Below are 21,394 nucleotides of genomic sequence, written 5' to 3' on the forward strand. Positions count from 1 at the left end.
AAAATTCCATGTAGTTCCCCCTGGAAGTAAATATGACTAAGATCTCTCATTTTTTCCTTATTGTGATCTACGTTTAAAATAATCTCACACTGTACTTCAAAGATAAAGTACCCAAGCAAAATCCCCAAAATACTTATAGGTTTAAAATTCACAGTTCTAAACTTACAACATAGTCACAAAATAGAATGAGTGCTCCTCTTCGTACTATCTCTCGATTGCACATGCCAAATTTGGATTCCGAATCAAATTCATCACTGTCTCCAGATATCTGAGGGCTCAGCAATTTAGTACTGGAAAGACTGTGCCTCCTGCAAGAAAAACATGTTTTATTGCTAATATTTCAGTTAAAGTAGATACTCAATTTCCATTTTAAAAGGAACCCATTTTAAGCATTCCTCAGTATGAATTGCTTTGTCATTAGTTCTTTACTCTCTTGTGGAGTGTTGTGAATTACATCTCATCACTAAGGCTAAGATTTTGTCATGGTTATTTTTAGTAAAAGGCACGGACAGGTCACGGGCAATAATCATAAATTCACAGATGTTGTGACCTATCTGTGACATTTGCTGCTGCAGTGCTGGTTTTCCTCACCACCATGATGGCGGAGAGCTATGGGGTTCCCCCTTTGCCCATGGCAGCTGGAAGCTGTAGGGGGCCCCCCCTCCGCCCACGACGGCTGGGAGCTGCAAGGTGACCATATTTCCCAAAGAGAAAACAGGACACCCCCAGCCACTCGCCCGAGGTGTCCCCCTCCCCCAACACTCCCAGTGGCCCCTCCACCCCCCCTTACAAGGCTGTCGCCCGTCGCTGGAACCCTGAAGAGGGCCCCCTCAGGAGTCCGTCACCTGTCACTGGAACCTTGCACGGGACCCCGGTGCTGGAACCTTGCCAGGGCCCTGCTAGCTGACAGCTCCAGAGTCCCGCAACCACTGGGACTGAATCAGAGAATGTCATGGAGGTCTCTGAAAGTCACAGATTCCATGACTTCTGTGACCTCCGTGACATAAACGTAGCCTTACTCATCACCCCTCTTGTTCAATACGTATTAAAATATGGCTGACAGAGGTGCCTGCAAGGAGAGACGGGCTACAGAGCATTCCATGTAATGATAAAACCCAGCACTTCTCTCCATGCAGCTACAGTGATTGAACATTTAATCCAGTGTTGGGCTAAGACAGACACCCAATCCAGATAAAAGGGAGCTGATGCTGGTAATCTGGGGGAAACAACAAGAAGAAATGACAGAATTTCTATTAGCCCCCTGTAGCGGGGTGGCTACCCGCTCCTGCCCTTTTGGGCTTTAAAACAGCCCTGGGAAGGGGCTTTTTGGCTGGGCTGATTGGGGAAGTGGCTGCAGCTGGAGGCCATGCCCCAAACTGAACAGGGCTTATAAGAAGGCAGGGAAGCCAGGAGCAGTCAGTCTCTCTCTGCTTCCAGAGGGAGATGGGCCTGGCTGCTTAGAGGCTGAGAAGGTACCTATGGTGAAGCAGGGCCGGGGAAGGGCTGAGGAGCTAGGGAAGCTCCAGCCTGGAAAGCCCCAGGCTGCGGCCTAGAAAAGGGCAAGAGGTACTGGGGGTTGCAAGGGACGACCCAGGAGTAGGTAAAGCAGCAGGTCCAAACCCCTATTGCCTGTGATGAGTGGGCTGATACTGCAGTCTGCCCCAGGGTGTGGGGCTAGACCATGACTGTCAGTGGCCACTACTGAGGCAAAGTGGGGATAGTAGGGTGGGGGTTCCCCTGGGAGGAGGAGACCCCGTTATAGTTAAAAGGGTACCCGGTCCAGGGAGGGATACGGGGCCGAGAGTAAAACAGGTGGATCACCAGCCTGCAGAGGGCGCTCCGGACTGGAAGAAGAGCTAATTCCCGGAGTAACCAGTAGGAGGCGCCGCAGGGGTGAGTACCGCTCTGTTACACCCCCTAATAGAGGGGAGGGATAGCTCAGTGGTTTGAGCATTGGTCTGCTAAACCCAGGGTTGTGAATTCAATCCTTGAGGGGGGCCATTTGGGATATGGGGTAAAAATCTGCCTGGGGATTGGTCCTGCTTTGAACAGGGGGTTGGACTAGATGACCTCCTGAGGTCCCTTCCAACCCTGATATTCTATGATTCTTAACTGATACTGTATGTCCCACAGCTTGTTATTCAATTTTGTAATTTGCTTCTTTCAGACAATCAAGTTGCAGCTAGGGCTAAGACCACTTTTTCTAATCTAGATCTGACTATGTTTGGGGTTTTTTCTTTCAGTTACAGATCTCACAACTGTCATCCATTGTCACTCATAGTCTAGACAATGCAATGCTTGTACTCTACCTGTCTACCAGATACTATATTTTAAGACCCTTTGGAAACAGACCATTTCAAAAGAGAGGATTTGTTATGCAATGGCTGCTTAGTGAACAGATCTTTCCATTAATATACTCCACCAGTGCTCCATGATCTGCACTTGTTGTGTAGCAGCTGGAGGGTGAAATAAGATGTTGATATTGACCTATAAAGCCATAAGCATCCTCGGATCTGACAAGACAGCCCTTTCCCCTACGTAGTATTTCCACAGTTGTAATCAGAGGCACTCAAGGTGGAATCCCCTCCCTTTAAAAGGGGAGAGAACAACTGGCAGGGAGTTCTACCTGACGTGCCATCAAGTGTGGAATACACTCTCTCTCTTGGTCTAAAGTAGTCAGACTTTACTGACCTCATTGAACACTGCAAAGATGGTACACACTCCTTTACAAGTACAGTAATTTCTTTAAGTGGTTCTAACGCATATAGTACTCAAATTCTTAACAGCTGAGAAATTCATATAAGTTACATTAAAGAAGTCTTTTAAATAACTATAGAAATTAAAAATCAGTATGATAAACAGTCTTATAACAGCATACCCTTAGTTCATATTAAAAACAGCCTTACTTTGGTGTTTGATGCACCTCCGACCACCAGCTGTAGTTAGTGTAATTGACAAGAAGTAGGATTTGACACCAGAGGAGCACTAAAGAAGGGTGTGTGGGAATCATGAACTGAACAAGACCACTCAGACTCTCAAGGGTATAAAAACTACCATCAGATCCATCTCCTATAAAAAGCCTGCTGGCAGCAGCTGTGATTCTTCTGAACATCCCTGAAAACAAACACACATATACATTAAGGGGAACCATATATGCTACCATTTGTACTGAGAAAACTTTAAAAAACCCTCATCAGTTACACAGCATTTGGAAAATTTAAACTGCTTCATTTACAACCAAGCAACCTAACCCTCAGCATTCCTGAGGGACACCTAAAATAAATTAGATTTTCCCCATTTATAAATGGGGATATAGAAGCAGAAATATTAAATGACTGTCCAGGGTCACAGGGCAAACCAATGACAAGAACTGGAATTAAACTGAGGACTTCTTGGCTCTCAGCCTCAGATCCCATCCTCTAGACCTCAGTCTAAAAAACATAACACTAAAGTAATTAAATCACACCACAGATGTACATCTTAGTTATAGTAAACATTATAAATGTCACATGTATCAATATTTTATTCTTCCTGAAACTGTTGATTAGCCAGGGTGCATTATTTGTAGTGAGGTAGTGCGCAGAGGCCCCAATCAAAATCAGAACCTCACTGTGTTAGGTACTATACTTACAAAGGAAGATAGAATGTAGGCTCCTTTGGGTAGGGACTAAAGTGGGAGGTTGGTAGACTTCTCTGCCTAGATAGCTATTGAGGGTGTTCCGCAGGCTACACCTATACTACAAGTGATTCAGCAGCAAAGCTGAAGTGTCGCAGCTATGCCACTGTAGCATTGTAGTATAGACTCTCCTTACAGCAAAGGAAGAGGGTTTTCCATTGCTGCAGTAAATTCAGCCCCTGGAGAGGTGACAGGTAGGTTGATAGAAGAATTTGTCCATTCTTTTGGTGTCAGTACCAGAGCTTAGGTCAGCTTAACTATATTTCTCAGGCGTTTGAATATTTCATATCCTTGAGTGATGTAGCTAGGTCAGTCTATGTTTCAGATGCAGACCAGGCCTCAGATAATCAGTTGTAATAATGCAGTGGCTACAGGACTTGGATGTAAAGCTTTGTGCAACAAGCAAAACTATTAAATGAGGGGGAAAAATCTTTGCTCTGTATGCTGAGTAATGGTCTGCAGGTGGAAGCAGTTGTGGCAGAGCTCTCCTTCTGTGACCTCTTGTCCTTCAGCTTGCTCCTTTTATCCCTTTTGCCACAACTGGGGAAGGGAAATAAATAGATGGGAGGAGCTCAGAGAACAACTATTCATGTAACAAAGCCCCTTTGGTACTCTTAAACAGAGAAGAGTGGGGGGAGGGGAATCGATTTCTTACTGCTGCTGCAGAATCAACTATAAATTCTAGAATAGCAATGGATAACAAAGGAACTCTGCAGTGCTGCTCTGTTCGCATGGTCAGAATCAGAGCACCAGAGTGAAGCCGTAAAGGCCATAGGCCAAGTCCCAGAGCCATGTGGACAAGTCTGAACTGCCTCCGGTATTTGGAGGAAGAGAGGAACAGTGCAAATGTCTCACAAGGGGACGATATCAGAATCCAGAAATGCATGTTGTACTTACTTTCTATTAGTAATATCATCCCCGAACTACTACCAACCCGTTTTAGCTACTTGCATGTGTAGTAAGTATGACATCTAGTGACTGGACATGGTGATGCACATAGCTATTAAAGATATCTACCTTAGCTTGGTCCTCTATTTATCCTATCTGTTTACAATAATCTACTGAAAGCCTGAAACTGTAATCTGTTAGTTTCAGTAGTACTCACAGTGTGTTAACAGCCATACACAAAGAAAAATACATTTCTGCACTCCCGAAGAGCTCACATTCTGAACCAATATAGCACAGAGGCTATGGAAAAGGGGTAAGGGCAATATCCGGCTACACCATAATACGCAAGTTTGACAGTACATTTTTATATTCCCAGACATAAACTATATTAAAATGCAGCTAAGTTAAAAGTATATATGTCAGCAACTTAAGGGTAATAAAAATTACAAGGTTGTGATAATTACAACAAAAACAAGCTTTACAAACCTGGGAAATTCAGGGTTAAGGTTAAACTTAGGATAATTCTAAATCTATTAAGTCATGAAAGTGCATAGTTAAGGCATACAAATAACCTTCATACCGCCCTGTAGTGGCAGCCTACGACAAACATACTGTTATTAGTGCAGAATAGTGTTTGTGGTCCTAGATTAAACTGATCCTTGATATTAGGTCACTAAAGAGCAGAATAAAGATTTCTTGCGGGCCTGAACAGCATTTTCATTGAGTGACACAATATTTTTTTATTTTTCCCATTATATATATATATATATATATATATATAAAATTGTTCAGTTTTATGAATGTTTGTTTCAATTATTATTTTACTGATGAAAATGAATCATCATTAAATATAAAGAATAAATAAAAATTTTAGTTGGAATAAGCAGTAAGTGAGGAGTGGAGAGAATAAAATTGCCCCGTGGGGCCAGGGAATAGGTCTCTGCTATGGGACTAGGGAATGGAGGCCACTATTTTGAATAAATCTTGGAAGTGGTTAAAGTCATCCGCAGTGGTTGGGGGTGGAGGGCATAATTGTCTTGTCCAGTGTACTGGTGAGGTGTTAGGAGCAGTGTCCTCTTCCTGCTCTGCCATGAGTTCATCCCTTGTCTCAGTAGCTACAGTCTCCAAGGATGGAGGCAGGGATCCAGCATCTTCCCTATATGGGCTGGGCCACCTGCTGTAGTGCCTTCTGTAAGACCTCCAGGGATCCTAGTATGGCCAGTGCCCAGAGAAGGTCATGGGTGGTCCCATATGTGGACTGTGATATTAATGGTCCAGCTGCCATAGGTGTTCTGATCAGGGAGGAATAGTGAGGGGAGAATACCCCTTCAACCTCCTCATCTTCATCGCTCAAGAACGGTGGTGCTATTGGAGATAACTGTTGCTCCAGTACTGACGGCCCCAGTGAGACATCGGTGCCCAAAAGAGGGAGCTCCACAGTCAGGGAGACCAACAGAGCCTTCTGGTGCAGAGAGCTTCGTTGCCGAAGAGTGAGGTGCCAATTGTATCAGGAGTGCAGTCTGTTGGCGCTGTTGTGCTAGCAGCATTTGGCTGCAGCATCGTAATCAGAGCAGTTGTTGGTGCCGTCTCCTTTAGCACTGTAGATGGTGCAGTGGTGGAGCGGGGCAGCTTAGAGCCCTTATACCAGGGGTCTCAAACTCAAATGACCCCGAGGGCCGCATGAGGACTAGTGCATTGGCCCGAGGGCCGCATCACTGACACGCCCCCTTGCTGCCCCTGGCCCCACCCCCAATCCACCCCTTCCATGAGGCCCCGCCCCTGCCCTGTCTCTTCTCCACCTCCTCCCCTAAGCGCGCGCAGTTTTAATAAATATATACACTCAGTAATGCACCTCACTCAAAGGACAAAACACGCACTTAGATTTACTGCCTAAGGCTCTGGGAGGGAGTTTGGGTGGGGGAGGGGGTCTGGATGCAGGCTCTGTGCTCGATGCAGGCTCCAGGCTGCGGCAGGGGGTGGGGGTGCAGGCTTTGGGACGGAGTTTGGGGATAGGAGGGAGTGCAGGGGTGAGGGCTGTGGGGCTGAGGGCGAGGGGTACATGATGCAGGAGGGGGCTCAGGGCTGGGGATAGGAGGGAGTGCAGGGGTGAGGGCTGTGGGGCTGAGGGCGAGGGGTACATGATGCAGGAGGGGGCTCAGGGCTAGGGAAGAGGGTTGGGCTGTGGGGTGAGGGCTGTGGATGAGGGGTTCATGATACGAGGGGGCTCAGGGCTAGGGAAGAGGGTTGGGCTGTGGGGTGAGGGCTGTGGATGAGGGGTTCATGATGCGAGGGGGCTCAGGGCTAGGGAAGAGGGTTGGGCTGTGGGGTGAGGGCTGTGGATGAGGGGTTCATGATGCGAGGGGGCTCAGGGCTAGGGAAGAGGGTTGGGCTGTGGGGTGAGGGCTGTGGATGAGGGGTTCATGAGGTGGGGCGCTCAGGGCTGGGGCAGAGGATTAGGGTGCGGGGGATGAGGGGTTCATGCGGGGTGGGGCGCTCTGGGCTGGGGCAGAGGATTAGGGTGCGGGGGGATGAGGGCTCTGGCTGGGGCTGAGGATTAGGGTGCAGGGGGATGAGGGGTTCATGATGTGGGGGTGCTCAGGGCTGGGGCTGAGGATTAGGGTGCGGGCGGATGAGGGTTCATGATGTGGGGGCGCTCAGGGCTGGGGCAGAGGATTAGGGTGCGGGGGGAGGGCTCTGGCTGGGGCTGAGGATTAGGGTGCAGGGGATGAGGGGTTCATGATGTGGGGGTGCTCAGGGCTGGGGCTGAGGATTAGGGTGCGGGGGGAATGAGGGCTCTGGCTGGGGCTGAGGGTTTGGGGTTGGAGAGGCTCAGGGTAAGGGAAGCCTGCCTTGCCAGTACTGGCGGAGGGCAGGCACTAGGACCCTGCACCCTAATCCTCAGCCCCAGCCAGAGCCCTCATCCCCCCACACCCTAATCCTCTGCCCCAGCCCTGAGCGCCCCCACATCATGAACCCCTCATCCCCCCGCACCCTAATCCTCTGCCCCAGCCCTGAGCGCTTCCCTTCCCCCCCCCCCCAGCCCGGCCCCGGCGGGTCCCGCTTCCCTTCCCCCGGCCCGGCCCCGGCGGGTCCCGCTTTCCCCCCCCCCCTTACCCGAGCGCGTCTCCGGCGGTCCCGCTCAGAGCCGCGTGGTGAGGGGGCGGGGCTGGGAGCTCCACGCCGAGCGCAGCGCTCAGCCCAGAGCTCCCAGCCCCGCCCCCTCCCCACGCGGCTCGGATCGGGGCGGGGCTCAGGCGCTCGGACGGAGACTCGGCGCTCTATGCGCCGAGGCTCCAGGAGAGGGGCGGAGGCAGGAGCCTCCGCTTTTCTCTTGGGGGCCCCTGCGGAGCTCCCCTGGGGAGCTCCGCGGGCCGCATGTTTGAGACCCCTGGCTTATACTCTGCAGCAGAGCGCTGGGTTCCGGCGGCAGCAGCCGCCATGCAGGTGGTGCCGGAGGTGCCCAGAGTATCAAAAGTAAGACTCAGTGTTTGTCACAGAGGTCACGGAAGTCATGGATTCTGTGACTTTCCGTGACCTCCATGACTTCTGCAGCGGCCCATGTAGCTGGCCCAGGAGCTGCCTGAGCAGCTCGGGCAGCCCCTGGGCCAGTCGCACCAGCTGCTGCTAGGGCAGTCTTGGGTGCCCTTGACCCTAGCAGCAGGACTTTGGGTGTGGGGGGGCTCACGGTGGGGACTGAGGTGCAGGGCAGTGCTTATCTGGGGGGGCTTCCTGGAAAAGCGACAGGAACTCCCCTCTCTCAGCTCCTCGCTTCACGTGCTACCTTTGCTCGCAGGCACCTCTGCCACAGCTTCCATTGGCTGCAGTTCCCAGCCAATGGGAGCTGCAGGACCGGGGCTTGGAGCGGAGTGGAAGCAGCTTGTGAAGCTAGGAGTTGGAGGTTTCCACTTCCCAGGAGCCGGGTAGGGAACCTGCCCCAGTCCCCAATTCCCTCTCTCCTTAAGCCCCCCCAAAGTTTTAGTCAGGGGTATATAGTAAAAATCATGGACAGCTCATGGGCCGTTAATTTTTTTTTACTGCCCATAAACTGTCCGTGACTTTTACTAAACACACCCATGACTAAAACGTAGCCTTAGTCATAAGTGCTGAACTGCGGTGCGGCTGGCACCAATGAGAGCGATTTGGCCAGGGACCATTTTCTGCTGGTCTGCTCTCTATGAGGTGAAGAGTATGTTCCTTTTTCATCTGGCAAACACTAAAAACTCTCTGGCAGGCAAAGAATTGTATAAAGTTTTATGACAGTTATTAATCTAAGAAATTCGAAATAAAAAATACAATATAAACATTTTCTTTTCTGACCACCACCTTCGGTGACATTATTGGCCCGCTGGGAAGATTTGAGGACTGGCACTGGCCCTAAGATAAACTGAGTTTGAGACCCCTGGGGAAGGTGAGAGGAAATCCAACCCAAGAGTAACGATGCACACTGCATTTCTCAACTGGAGCTCTTTTGGACATTTAAAAGTACAATGTTTAACGAATGAAAGGTCACCAGTTATAGTCTGCTCTGCTAAAAGGGTAGAGTCTGAAAACAGGTCTTGAAGCTGCGTATACAATAAAAAGTCTAAAGGAAAAGAAAGACTTTGGGTTCTGACATGGACACAAGCCTGTGAGAAGAAAACATATTTTATATGCAGCCAATATTCTCAACCTAAACAGATTTTAAACTCATTAAACAACTGATTCAGAACTGAAAAGAACTCTTTTCTTGTCATCATGGCACAACACAACTCATTTTGGGACTATTACCTGATTTGAAGATATGTATTAAACACATAAGCAATGTGCCCAACTCTTGGCAATAGAAAGTGTGCTGCTGTTCATTCATGTCCACTTTCAACTGTTTTGTAGCAATGTCTTCCAATAGAATGCCCACTAACTGTAACAAGAACCTAAAAAAAAATCCCACACAACAGAGTCAGGAAAATAAACACATCAGCTTATTTCCTATCTGTCCCAACCAAGGTTTTTACTACTGAGTTAACAGGTTTCAGCAGGCTGACCTGAACCAAATACAATCCTGTTTAACAGTGCCTCACTTTAAAACTTTCCCCTTAAAGTTCTTCTTGCTGCCTCTACCCACAAGGAAAAAATCTCAGCTCCAGCTTTCAGACTCATTTTCTAGCATAAAAATTGATTAAAGCAGAGTATTTGCAATGTGTTTAAGGGTCCAGGTCTCAGTTATGCAAAACCTTATCTGCCATCAAATGACAGATGGTCACTGTTTCATTAATCACCATCCTTGCAATCAACATGAGTCAAACACCTAGAACCCTACCCAATGTGCTACATCTTTCCAAGAGACTAAGCCACTCACAACAGGCTTCCACCTTACACAAAATCTTTCCCATCCACCACCACAGACATGAAAGACCCCAAGTCTTCATAACCAAAGACTCCCCTTTCTCGATCAGCTATACATATTAAATGGGGGAGGAATAGCTCAGTGGTTTGAGCATTGGCCTGCTAAGCCCAAGGTTGTGAGTTCAATCCTTGAGGGGGCCATTGAGGGAACTGGGGTAAAAATCTGTTGGGGGATTGGTCCTGCTTTGAGCAGGGGGTTGGACTTAGATGATTATGATTCTATGATTCCTAACGTAAGGCATCACTGTGGTCAAAGGAACATAGTCACCCAAATAAAGGCCACCAAGGAAAGCTAAAAAAACAAAACAACCCACAACAACCTGAATCAGACTAACAATCCATCCCACAACCATTCCCCAATCCTTCTCTTAGGAAGTCTCAGATCAAGTAGGATTTCCAGTCCAAATGTTACGCCAAATCACAACTCCTCCCTGCTCCCCCAAATTAATTTGTGGATAAAAACATCTTCTCATAAGGGTCTTAATCCTCACCTGGAGCAATAAAATCCTATCCTAATTCCTTCCCCCTGCAGTAGTATGGTATTTCCAACTCAACCACATCCAAAATCTCTCTTGAATTACTTTGCATAAGTAAGTGTCTCACCCTCAGAAGGCTCTAGATTACAACCTATCCTTTTAAAAAGAAAGCTGATCTTCCTCTCCCATGTTCTTCACCCTTTCACATGCACAGGAGGGGAAGTCACCTGACTCATCCCACCCATATGCCACTGAGGCAACAATGGAGAGTACAAGCTAAAGTAAGGGAGAAGGAAGAGTCAATTCCCAGGGTGAAATCCTGGTCCCACAGAAATCAGTGGTACTTTTCACCTCAGCATGGGGAAAGAAACCAAAACAGCCCAAAATTGTTAAACAAAAATACACACCTCCATCCTACGTAATACATCCATCAGCACCGCATCCCATTCTATCCCTCAACCTTGCATCCAACCTTAAATCCACCCCCCCCCATGTCCACTTCAGGTAGCATCCAGGTAAATATAAATGTTATGTTTCCATATCACTTGTCACTTTTTTAATACTTAATACTTCACCAAAAGTTTTTAAAAAAACCCTATAGATTCAGAAGACAACATACCTAGAAAATGTCTCTTCAGGCAGATATTTAGCCTGTTTCAGCTCAATTTGTTCTTCAGGTGTGGGTACATTATTCTCCCCATCCCTTAGCCTGTTAATTGTTTGACATGACAATAAGTAAGGGGAGAAAGAAAGCTCTTGAATACGAGATAGAACTATATCCTCTGTTGATTGTGAAATCAGAACTCTAAGGATAGCTAGGATACCAGATATCCATAACTGAACAGTGCTCACTGATGCCTAAAAAACACAACACAAAACAGAAAAATGCAGCAGATTAAGAGATTAACAACTGCAATAATGTAATGGAGAACTGACAACAATTAGATCTTATAAAAGATCACTCATAAAGATGTTTGTTCAAAGAAGTGAACATATATGAGGTAAAGTTTTCTACCTTCTCTTCTGCCACTATCATGGCTCCCAAGAGCTGAATGCTGATGATAGCTCCTGGAAATCAGTTTGGCTTTGAGAGCACTCAATGCTGTGTGATCTGGGGAAGGTGTACTTCTGCAACACTTTTGTGAATACAGTTCTCACAAAAAACCTCCATACTTTCTAAAAAATTAAATACTAGGGGGGAATCTTGCTTTGTAACACCTTAATATTTCAACTAAAAACAGAGTTTAAAATTCTGCATGAGAAAAGCAGATTTACCTATTCATAAACAGGACCCTACCAAACTCACAGTCCATTTTCATGGTCAATTTCACGGTCATTGGATTTTTCAGCTATTTAAATCTGAAATTTCATGGTGTTGTAATTGTAGGGGTCCTGACCCAAAAAGGAGTTGTGTGGGGATGGGGGTGTTGCAAGGTTATTGGGGGGGCGGGTACTACTGCCCTTACTTCTACACTGCTGCTGGTGGTGGCACTGTCTTCAGAACTGGGTGGCCAGAGAGCAGCATCTGCTGGCCAGGAGCCCAGCTCTGAAGGGAGAGCTGCCGCCAACAGTACTGCAAAAATAAGGACGGCATGGTATGGTATTGCCTCCCTAATACCCTTCTTTCTACGCTGCTGCCTGAAGAGCTGGGCCTTCAGTCAGCAGCCGCCACTCTCTGGCGGCCCATCTCTGACAGCAGCAGTGCGGAAGTAAGGTGGCATGGTATGGCATTGCCACCCTTAATTTTGCACTGCTGCTGACAGGGCACTGCCTTCAGAGCTGGGTGCCCAGCCAACATCCGCTGCTCTCCAGTCACCCAGCTATGAAGGCAGTGTAGAAGGGTGGCAATACAACAATCCTCCCTGTAACTCCCTTTTGGGTCACGACCCCCAATTAGAAACTCTGGTCTCCCCCATGAAATTGGTATAGTACACCTCTACCTCGATATAACACTGTCCTCGGGAGCCAAAAAATCTTACCGCGTTATATCTAACTTGATTTGATCCGCTGGAGCATGCAGCCCCCCCCACCCCACCCGAGCGCTGCTTTACCGTGTTATATCCGAATTCGTGTTATATCGGGTGGTGTTATATCGGGGTATAGGGTAAAAGCACACAAAAGACCAGAGTTCATGGTCTGTGATGTGTTTTTCATAGCCGTGAATTTGGTAGGGCTCTATTCATAAACCAGGTTATGGAAATGCTCTTACATCAGGAGGCTCCCCATTCTTCACCATCGAATTACAAGTAAAATGACCTATCCAAAGGCAAACTAGTCCTCCTAGTGAGTTCTTCCCTATTTCTGAATATGTTACCAAACTAACTTCAGCGGGATCTGGGAACAGAAACATAAACATTGCAGAGGATTAAGAGAACACTCACTACTGTTTTGCCATATATGAAAATGCTGAACTGTCTTGATAGACAGACAGAGTGGAGGATAGTCAGAAATGTGTATGATAAAGCCACAAATGCGTTAAAGGCTTCAACATCAAACAGGTAGTGTAATCTCCTTCACTGGTCACTTACCATTGTACAGGGAGTAACAAACATACTTCTTAAAAGCATGTCCACTGGACGGAGGGATGAAGGAGCCAAAATTTCAAATAAAGTGTTCAATACTCCCAGAGCTTCATGGGAATCTATATGCATCTGTTCAAAAGAAAGGAACAAATTTTATATTCACCATTGAACACAACAGCAAAAACAAAGAACACCTCTGTGTCCTGATTATTTTTAGTATGATACATGTATGTTTCCTATGCAATAATGCTGCACTTCAGTTTGATAACGAAGAGAGATTAGAAAACCCATAAGGGGTGAATGTTAAAAGCAGGTGCAGCCATTACTATGCAGAACATGACAGACCTCAAGAAAGCTTAAATTAAAAACTATAACAAAATTTAATGTGTGTGTGTGTGTGTGTATAACTTTGTGATAGTTTTTAATTTAAGCTTTCTTGAGGTCTGTCGTTCATACATGTATATGTATATGTATGTATCTCTCACACACACTTTGGTCAACAATTGCCCAAAAGCTAATTATTTTGGTTTTGGCTCCATCTAAAAGCAATTGTGGTTACTGGGAAGGCACGCATTAAAAGGGTCATCAACCTGAAACCTGAGTTAGAAATCATTTCAGAGAGTATGCCTGCCCCCCCAAGTGCTAATTTTGTAGTTTTACTACCACATTTTCTTATATATTTTTTTAAACACATCTTCCATTTGCTATGAGAAAAACCCATCTAAAAAGGGGAAATAATGATACTGACTATAAACAAAGAGCTGCCAAATGCTTAAAATAAATTAACTAGAAAAAATTGGGGAATAGACTGTCAACCTCTATCCTCAATCTTACAAAATACTCTAAGGTGCACACTGAAGCTAATATTTAAGTGGTGATTCAGTACTCGGGGGTAACAGGGAAGCTTAACAAAGTGTGCAAGTTTTCAGTATGAACACAGAAAATGAAGTTGGTCTCTATCAGTATTCCATGCATGGGTGTGCATACGTGCCATGTGCCCAAATCTGAAAATTCTAACAAGCAGTGTCTGTTGGCCCACACATGCACAGTAGTTCTCCTCATTCTGCAGGCCTGCTTCTCAGTCTGCTGGGACAACTGGACATTGACCAGGGCCTGCTGCATCTCCTCCTGCTGCTTCATCAGCCATTTTAGGGTCTCTTCCATCTCCAGGGTCGCCAACCACAGTTGCTGGTGTCAAATCCCAGACAAGCCCCCATGTGTAACCTGGCCCTCTCCGGCCTAGGCCCCAAAAACACCCAGAGACCAACTGAGGTGCAGCACCTGTGTCCTTTTATTGTTTGTGTCCGTTCCCACCACCTACTATTTACAAGTATTTACAGAGACCAACACTCTTGGAGATTATTAGCTTCCCAGCCAGCAGGGATCTAGAGTCCATGCTCCTCCCTTTCCTGTCTCCCCCCACCCTTCCTGTCTCTTAGCCAGCTTTATAGGGCAGGCTGGCTACCCAGGCCTGCAGGTGGATCCCCTTTGGTAATTAGGGTGTGGCCTCTCAGCCAGCCCAACTAACCCTTTTTCCTCTGGAACAGGGCTAACAGGGGCCTGGCTTGTTTCTCCTAGCCAGCACCCTGTTACACGCATACTCCACACCAAATGACAAGATAAAGTCACCAATGCAAAGGGCAAATTTACCAAGTGTGACAGCCCTGCTCAAGCAAAAACAACTGCGCTGGTTGGGCCATCTGCTTGGTTGGAAGATGGACACATACCCAAGGACATGTTATATGGGGAGCTATCATAGAGAACAAGAACAACAAGACGTCCCAAGCTTCACTATAAAAACACAGGCAAACGAGATATGAAGGAACTGAGAATTGATCCTGACCGATAGGAAACCTTGGCAAGTGAGCGTAACAAGTGGTGCCACTGTCTCCCTCAGGGCATCAAAGTCCATGACAGGAGCTGGCTCCTATAGCTTGAAGAGAAAAGAGCTTATAGGAAGCAAGCAGCTCCCATATATTTGCAACAACTGACAAAGATCGTGCAAATCTCGGATTAGACTATTCAGTCACATGAGACATTGCAAACCATCTACATCACAGGCTTCAATTCCCACCACCTCTCGCAGATGAAAGGATGCCAACTAATACGACCTGAAGCAGAAGGGATGGAAAGAGGGTAACAAAAGACAGATAGGGACCATACATCTTGAAGCACTTCCAGTTACACTTAAGTAACCTTCTTCATTCCACACATGACAAGCAGTACTCAGACTGGAGAGAGATGTGATGCTGCTGACAGCAAAGACGCTTGAAGTACTACAGTTCCCACTGCTGCATTTGCAGCAAAGGACTGAACTAGTGCATAATGTTTTGTGAATGTGTAAATGGAACTCGTGGTAGCTGCTCTGCGTATGTCCAGTTTTAATGCAGGGATCCTGTAGAAGCAGCTTGTGCTCTGGCGGAGTGTACCCTCTACCCTGCCAGGTGGAGGGAGATGCGCTAATTGGTAGCACATGATGATGCATCCAGAAATCCATTTAGAGTTTCTGAGAGGATATAGTATCCTCACAATCTTTTTGTTATGGTGAGAAATGGCCTTGGTGATTTTCTTGTGGGTCTGGGTGGTCTACCTGCAAAGGACCAAACCTGTCTGACGCCATGGGAATGAAGTCTTCACTCTTCAGCAGTGGCATGGGGCTTTGGGAAAGAAACACTTAAGCAGATAGTTTGATTGACATGGAATTCAGAAATAACCTTTGGGAGGAACGTAAAACTGGAACATCTATCTACTGGAGATAGGAAGGCACTGATCACACCTTTTACTGTCAGTGCAAAGCTATATTACTCCTGCAATTAACACAGGCTGATAGGTTAGTTGTGAGCGCCCCCCTTTTTTCCCTCCCATTCTCCTCACCATTTGTCTCTCTTAAACCTTGCTTTGGTTACGTGCTTGTGAGCTCCCCATTTTTTCCCTCCCATTCTCCTCACCATTTGTCTCTCTTAAACCTTGCTTTGGTTACGTGCTGTGTCATTAAATTCCAGAACAGTCAGTGCTGCAGCTTCTGTCTCCAAACACTGATCTGCTGCTTTCTAGCTCATCATAGTGAGCTAAATGTAAAGATCTGAGTTTTGTTAAAGACAACTAGAATATCTGTACTGCTTCGAGAAGGCCAATCATGCTGAGCCCAGGTAGAGAAATGTCTCCATTTAGCTAGGTAGCAGGTCCTAGTTGAATCTTTCCTACTTTGAGAAGGATAGCTTGAACAGGTGCTGAACAAGAACGGTCTAATTCTGATGCCCCTCCAAACATCAGCCATGAGGAGGAATGAGTCTGGATTGAGGTGTCTGATTCTTTCCCCTTCTTGATTTAGGAAAGCTGGGAAGGGGTGGACCCTGATAGGCAGACAGATATTTTCTGAAATTCCACAGGAACCAAAACTGTCTGGATAAGTTGCCTCATAGGAAAAAGATTAATCATAATAGAGAGAGAGCCATTTTCAAGACCTGTGGTAGCAGGGGAATGGGAAGAAAGGCATATCTGAGTTTGTCCCTCCATGACAACAAGAAAGCATTGCCCTATGTGCTGTGACCTATAGCTCATCTGGAGCAATATAGGGGAAGTTTTTTGTTCATTTGGAATGCGAAGAGATCCTCATGAGGTGTTCCCCAGAGTGAATATCTCACTCAGGACAGAGCTGTGTATATTCCACTTCTGCACAGAAGCTTCTACTCAGGTTTTGTGCTAAAGAGTTTTGAGCATCCAGAAGGTATGCAGCTTGGATGGTGATGCAGTTTCTGATGCATCAGTTCCCAAGCCTTACTGCTTCTAGACAAAGGAGAAGCGATCTTGCTTCACCCTCTTTATGTAAAAGACAGTGGTGATGTTGTCTGACATTACTTGGATATACACTGAATGTATAAATGGGAAAAGTTCTAGTAGAATGAAAAGCAGTCTGGCCTCCGATGGGGTCCAGGTACCTTGTCTGGTGTGGTTGTTCAGGTGAGCACCCCGACCCAGAAGGGATGCCTGTGTTACAATGGTGACACGGAGGGAGGGAGTGTTGCAGAGGATGCCTACTCTGATTCATTCCAAATCCGACCCCTACGTAAGAGAGGCAATGACCCTGGTGGGAACAGTCACTCTGGTGTTGATGTGATCCTTGTCTTGTGAGCAGACTGACTGAAGCCAGGCCTGCAAGCATCATAGATGAAGCCTGGAGAACAGTGTCCACATAAGTGCACAAGGCCTATGCATATGGCCTAGAAGAGCAAGGCATACGTTGACCATAGCACAAATTACTCACAAACCAAAGACTATCAGATTACTTATTAACTGAAATCTTTCCATGGGGAGGAAAGTTCTTGCTGAAATGGAGTCCAGTATTACCCCAATCAAGTTTAGAGTCTGTGTGGATGTTAAAATAGACTTTCTTTGTTCATGCAGACACCCAGTGCTGCTAGAAGATGGAAGAGGAACAAAGTTGCCAACCTGACCTCTTGGCTAGAGTGATCCATCAGGAGTCAATCATCTCATTTGGGATGCCACCACAAAGAAAACCTTTGTGAATACTCTGGGTCCTGTTGCTTGTCCAGAGGGAAGGACTCTGAACTGGAAGTGTTCCTGACCCACTCAAAACCAATTGATATTGGATGGATGAATATCTAACATGAAAATAAGCATCCTTCATATTGAGAGCTGTGAACCATGTCCCCTTCCGTAGGGAGGGGACTATCAATGCTAGAGTAACCATCTGAATGTAGGCTTTTGAAAAAAGATGTTTAATTGTTGAAAGTCCAGACTGGTCCCCACCTTATCTTTTTGGGGACTAAAATATAGGGAATAGAACATGCTCCCATACCAAGGTGACACTCATTCTATTGCCCCTCGATGAAAAAGGGAGTCTGCCTCCTGTTGAAGAACCACCTAGTGAGAGTGGTTCCTGAAGATGGACCAGGAAGTGGGTTTGTGGGGAGGGAGGGTGAGAAACCTAGAAATTATCCATCAAGAATATTCCAAGACCCAACTGTATGCTGTGACTGAGTCCCAACTGTAGGCAAAAAGCAAGAGATGGTCCCCACAGAGAAGGGAGGTAGAAGTGGGTGGCATCAATAATGATAGGTGAATCTCGACTGAGGCATCAAAAGTAGCCCTTAGCAGATGGCTGGGAATGGGCAGAAGTCATGGTAGCAGAGGGGGCTGAACACTGAGGCCTCTGAACCCTCTGATGTTTAAGTAGAGCCTCATCTGGACACTGGTGGTACAACATCTGCAGAGGGGGTGGCTTTGGCCTATATACCTGTGTCTGATGTTTTCTCCTGGGGATTAGGGTGTAAATTCCCAGGGACCGTAGAGTCGACCTTGAGTCTTCCAACAAGTGTAGGGACTCATCTATTTTCTTGTTAAACAAATCTGACTTGTCTAAAGAGAGGTTCTGTATGGTGTTCTAGACCTCCCTGAGTAGCCCCAAAGAGTGAAGCCAAGACTCACACCTCATAACTATGCCAGTGACCAAGCCCCTGGATTCTGTGTCCGCTGCATCCTCTTCTTAAATAGAAGTCTTAGACACTAACTTGCGCTCCTCTATGAAGGACTAAAATTGGGCTTTGTCCCCAGAGGGAAGCTTGTCTTTAAAGTCAGCCAGCCTGGAGTAACTGTTAAAATGATATTTCACTAACAAGGTCTGACAGTTAGCGATACAAATTTGCAGACTTGTAGAAGAAGACCTTCCCCCCCTCTCCCCCCAAGAGGCCCAAACTCTTTGAGCCCTTGACAGCTGTGATGGTCTTGGGAGGTTATGATCATGATCTCCCTATGGCTACATGTACCATCAGGGAGTTTGGAGCTGGGTTGGAGAAAAGAAATTCAGTCCCTTTGGTGTGGATGAAATAGCATCTCTCAGACCTCTTACACCTGGGGGCACAGGAGCTGGGGTATGTCAGACCACTATGGCTGGCTCCATGATGGCCTCATTACAAGGGAGCACCACGTTGCTTGGACTTATAAGCAGCAGAATATTCAGGAGCCAGTGCTGCGAATCCTGGAGCTCCACCACTGATATCCCAACATGTGTCTCGCCCAAGCAATAGAGATGGTGTTGGTGATTGTTGCTCACAGAGAAGGAGCGAGGGCAGGAGACGTATTATTGAACCCCTGGGCACAGTCCCAGGCCACAAGGAGGCAGTTCCCAGTGCACAGAAAGAACAAGCTACACTATACTAGAAAACTAACTATGCTAATATAAAACTATTTACAATAGCCATTTACAGGGCATCAAAGAGAAAATCTGGAAAAATCTGTGGACACAGATTCTGACTCAGGCCATGTTGTGGGTATAGAGAACAGGAGAGGCGTCGGTCCACACTGCCTCTTATGCCGTCAGTCTGGAGCACAAGAACTACTGCGCATGTGCAGACCAACAGACACTGCTTGTTAAAATTTCCAGACTCTCACGCATAGCACACACGTGCATCCACGTGTGGAATACAACCAGGGACCAGCAATCAAATAATAAACTGAGCTTCATATGTTGGCCGCCTTCAGTTTGCACACAGATCTCAGGTTTGGCGACAAACTTATATGCAGCTCATGAGGTCTCCAACCCTGTAAATTACTCTGCACCAATGGACTTCAAAGAGTCTCCCCACAGCAGCTGGGATCTGCCTAAGTGGAGTAATGTGCAATAAGGTCTGGATAATGTCAGTTTTGCCTGTGATCCAGGTCCTGACAACATAAGTGCAGTTTTGTCAGATTAAGTTATTTAATAGAGAAAATAAAGACATCTAAAAATGTACCTTAAAAACATTAAAAATAAAGTTAAACAGGCCATTACAGATGACCAAATCAGTTTCAAGTAAACAAATTTCATTACAGTTTTTATTTTGTTCATTAAAATAGGTTATAAAATAAGGTCACTGAACAACTATTATATTGTCTGATTATAATGCCAAACAATGACAACATTCTGTACGTAAAGAAAAAAGACTTGATACCATATAGTAAGCATGGTGAGCTGGATTAGCTATACAACAGAACAGTGGTCATGACTCTTAAAGCAGTTATGGACTTAACTCTAAGATGAGATATATTAGAAGACACTACAAATAGTTTATCTACAAATTTAGTCTTTTGTGATTTTAAAATAATTTAAAAATGACATTAATCTATAAGTACATATGAAATTATACAGAAATTATTCATCATTACCAGCCCCATTAAGAATAAATGGGATGCCTTATCTTGAATGCTATATTTACAAAGTCTTTCATATATACAAATCTATTTTAGTAGAATAGTTTCCAGTATTATATTTACTTGCAGACTGTAGGCACACAGTCATGCTTCATGTAATAAAAGCAAAATTGATATGTAAGAATAAAATCCAAGTTAGATACTAACCTGTTGTTTTGCTAACATTGGGAGAATTATATCTGCTATCTGTCGGGACAATCTTTTCCATTTGTCTTCATTCTCTTTGTGGCACTGTTGAAGTACTAGGATGAACATCTCCAGCACCTGAAGAAAATATCCCAACCCCACCACACCTGCACTTTTAGAAAATGGCATATTTAAATAATACAGTTGAGGGAGGGAACAGTTAATAAAACTATCATTTTCCTGCAAACCAAAAAGTTATGCAAGGTGTTTCACAAAGATGATTTAAGATCATCTTAAAATATCATATATATACTGTTCTCCTGCTTCACCTCGCCTTTCATGTAACAGAGTAAGAGAGACAGTATTCCTACTCTGCTCCACTTAGATATTTTTACACATACATGCATACAAGAAATAAAACTACGTAAATCCAGGAGAAGAAATGAAATATAGGTCTATGACAATTGCAAAAAATTCACTTCAGGCTAGAATTTATAAAGAGAACAAGTTTCTCTCTCAGATATGGTCTTTTATGATGACCAAAATACCTGGTATTTCCCAGATCTTTTAAACAAATAAAAGCAACATTTTCTGTGCTTTGCAAAGCCAAAATTTACAAGTGATTAGTCCAATAGTGGGAAGAATAGAGTATGAGATTAAATGCATGGGGAATGGGAAGAAAAGCAAAACATTGGTAGTTGGCAAGTAAAAGTCTTCATATATCAGAAGGGTATCTGTATTTGCTCCTGTCTTAATGAAAGGAAGAATCGAAATGGGACATATATTAAAAACTCTGATTTTGCAAGCTGTTTTATCTGAATGGAACTCTGAACTCATGGAGTTCTGCACAGACAGAGTCTGCTTGTGTAGAGCAGTTGGCAAGATCAGGTCCTAATACTGGCTAGTCCAGATCTTTGCTAGAAACTCCTGTACTCTACATAACACTGAAGGTTAAAAATAACCTATATGTGAATACATAGTTAATATCAGATAATGTCAGAACACATTATGTGAAAACAGTTTAATGTCATGTCAAAAAATGTATCCAAACACTATTTTATGACTAGTTATGTAAAACTATACATTCACTATCAACGGACATGCATCCGACGAAG

At 45.5% G+C, this 21,394-nt stretch overlaps 1 protein-coding gene across 1 annotated transcript in view; it reads right to left on the reverse strand.

Moving 5' to 3' along the window:
* Positions 1-21,394, reverse strand: part of HTT (huntingtin) — a 195,771-nt gene that overhangs the window by 76,234 nt on the left and 98,143 nt on the right. Inside the window, exons 37-42 of the mRNA XM_045017515.1 lie at positions 20,301-20,417; positions 12,951-13,073; positions 11,042-11,280; positions 9,332-9,474; positions 2,907-3,114; positions 167-308 (exon numbers count right to left, since the gene is read on the reverse strand). Coding sequence (XP_044873450.1) covers positions 167-308; positions 2,907-3,114; positions 9,332-9,474; positions 11,042-11,280; positions 12,951-13,073; positions 20,301-20,417 — 972 coding nt within the window. The remainder of the gene's footprint in view (positions 1-166; positions 309-2,906; positions 3,115-9,331; positions 9,475-11,041; positions 11,281-12,950; positions 13,074-20,300; positions 20,418-21,394) is intronic.

This window comes from Mauremys mutica, chromosome 5, assembly GCF_020497125.1.
Source record: "Mauremys mutica isolate MM-2020 ecotype Southern chromosome 5, ASM2049712v1, whole genome shotgun sequence".
NCBI classification, from domain to species: domain Eukaryota; kingdom Metazoa; phylum Chordata; order Testudines; family Geoemydidae; genus Mauremys; species Mauremys mutica.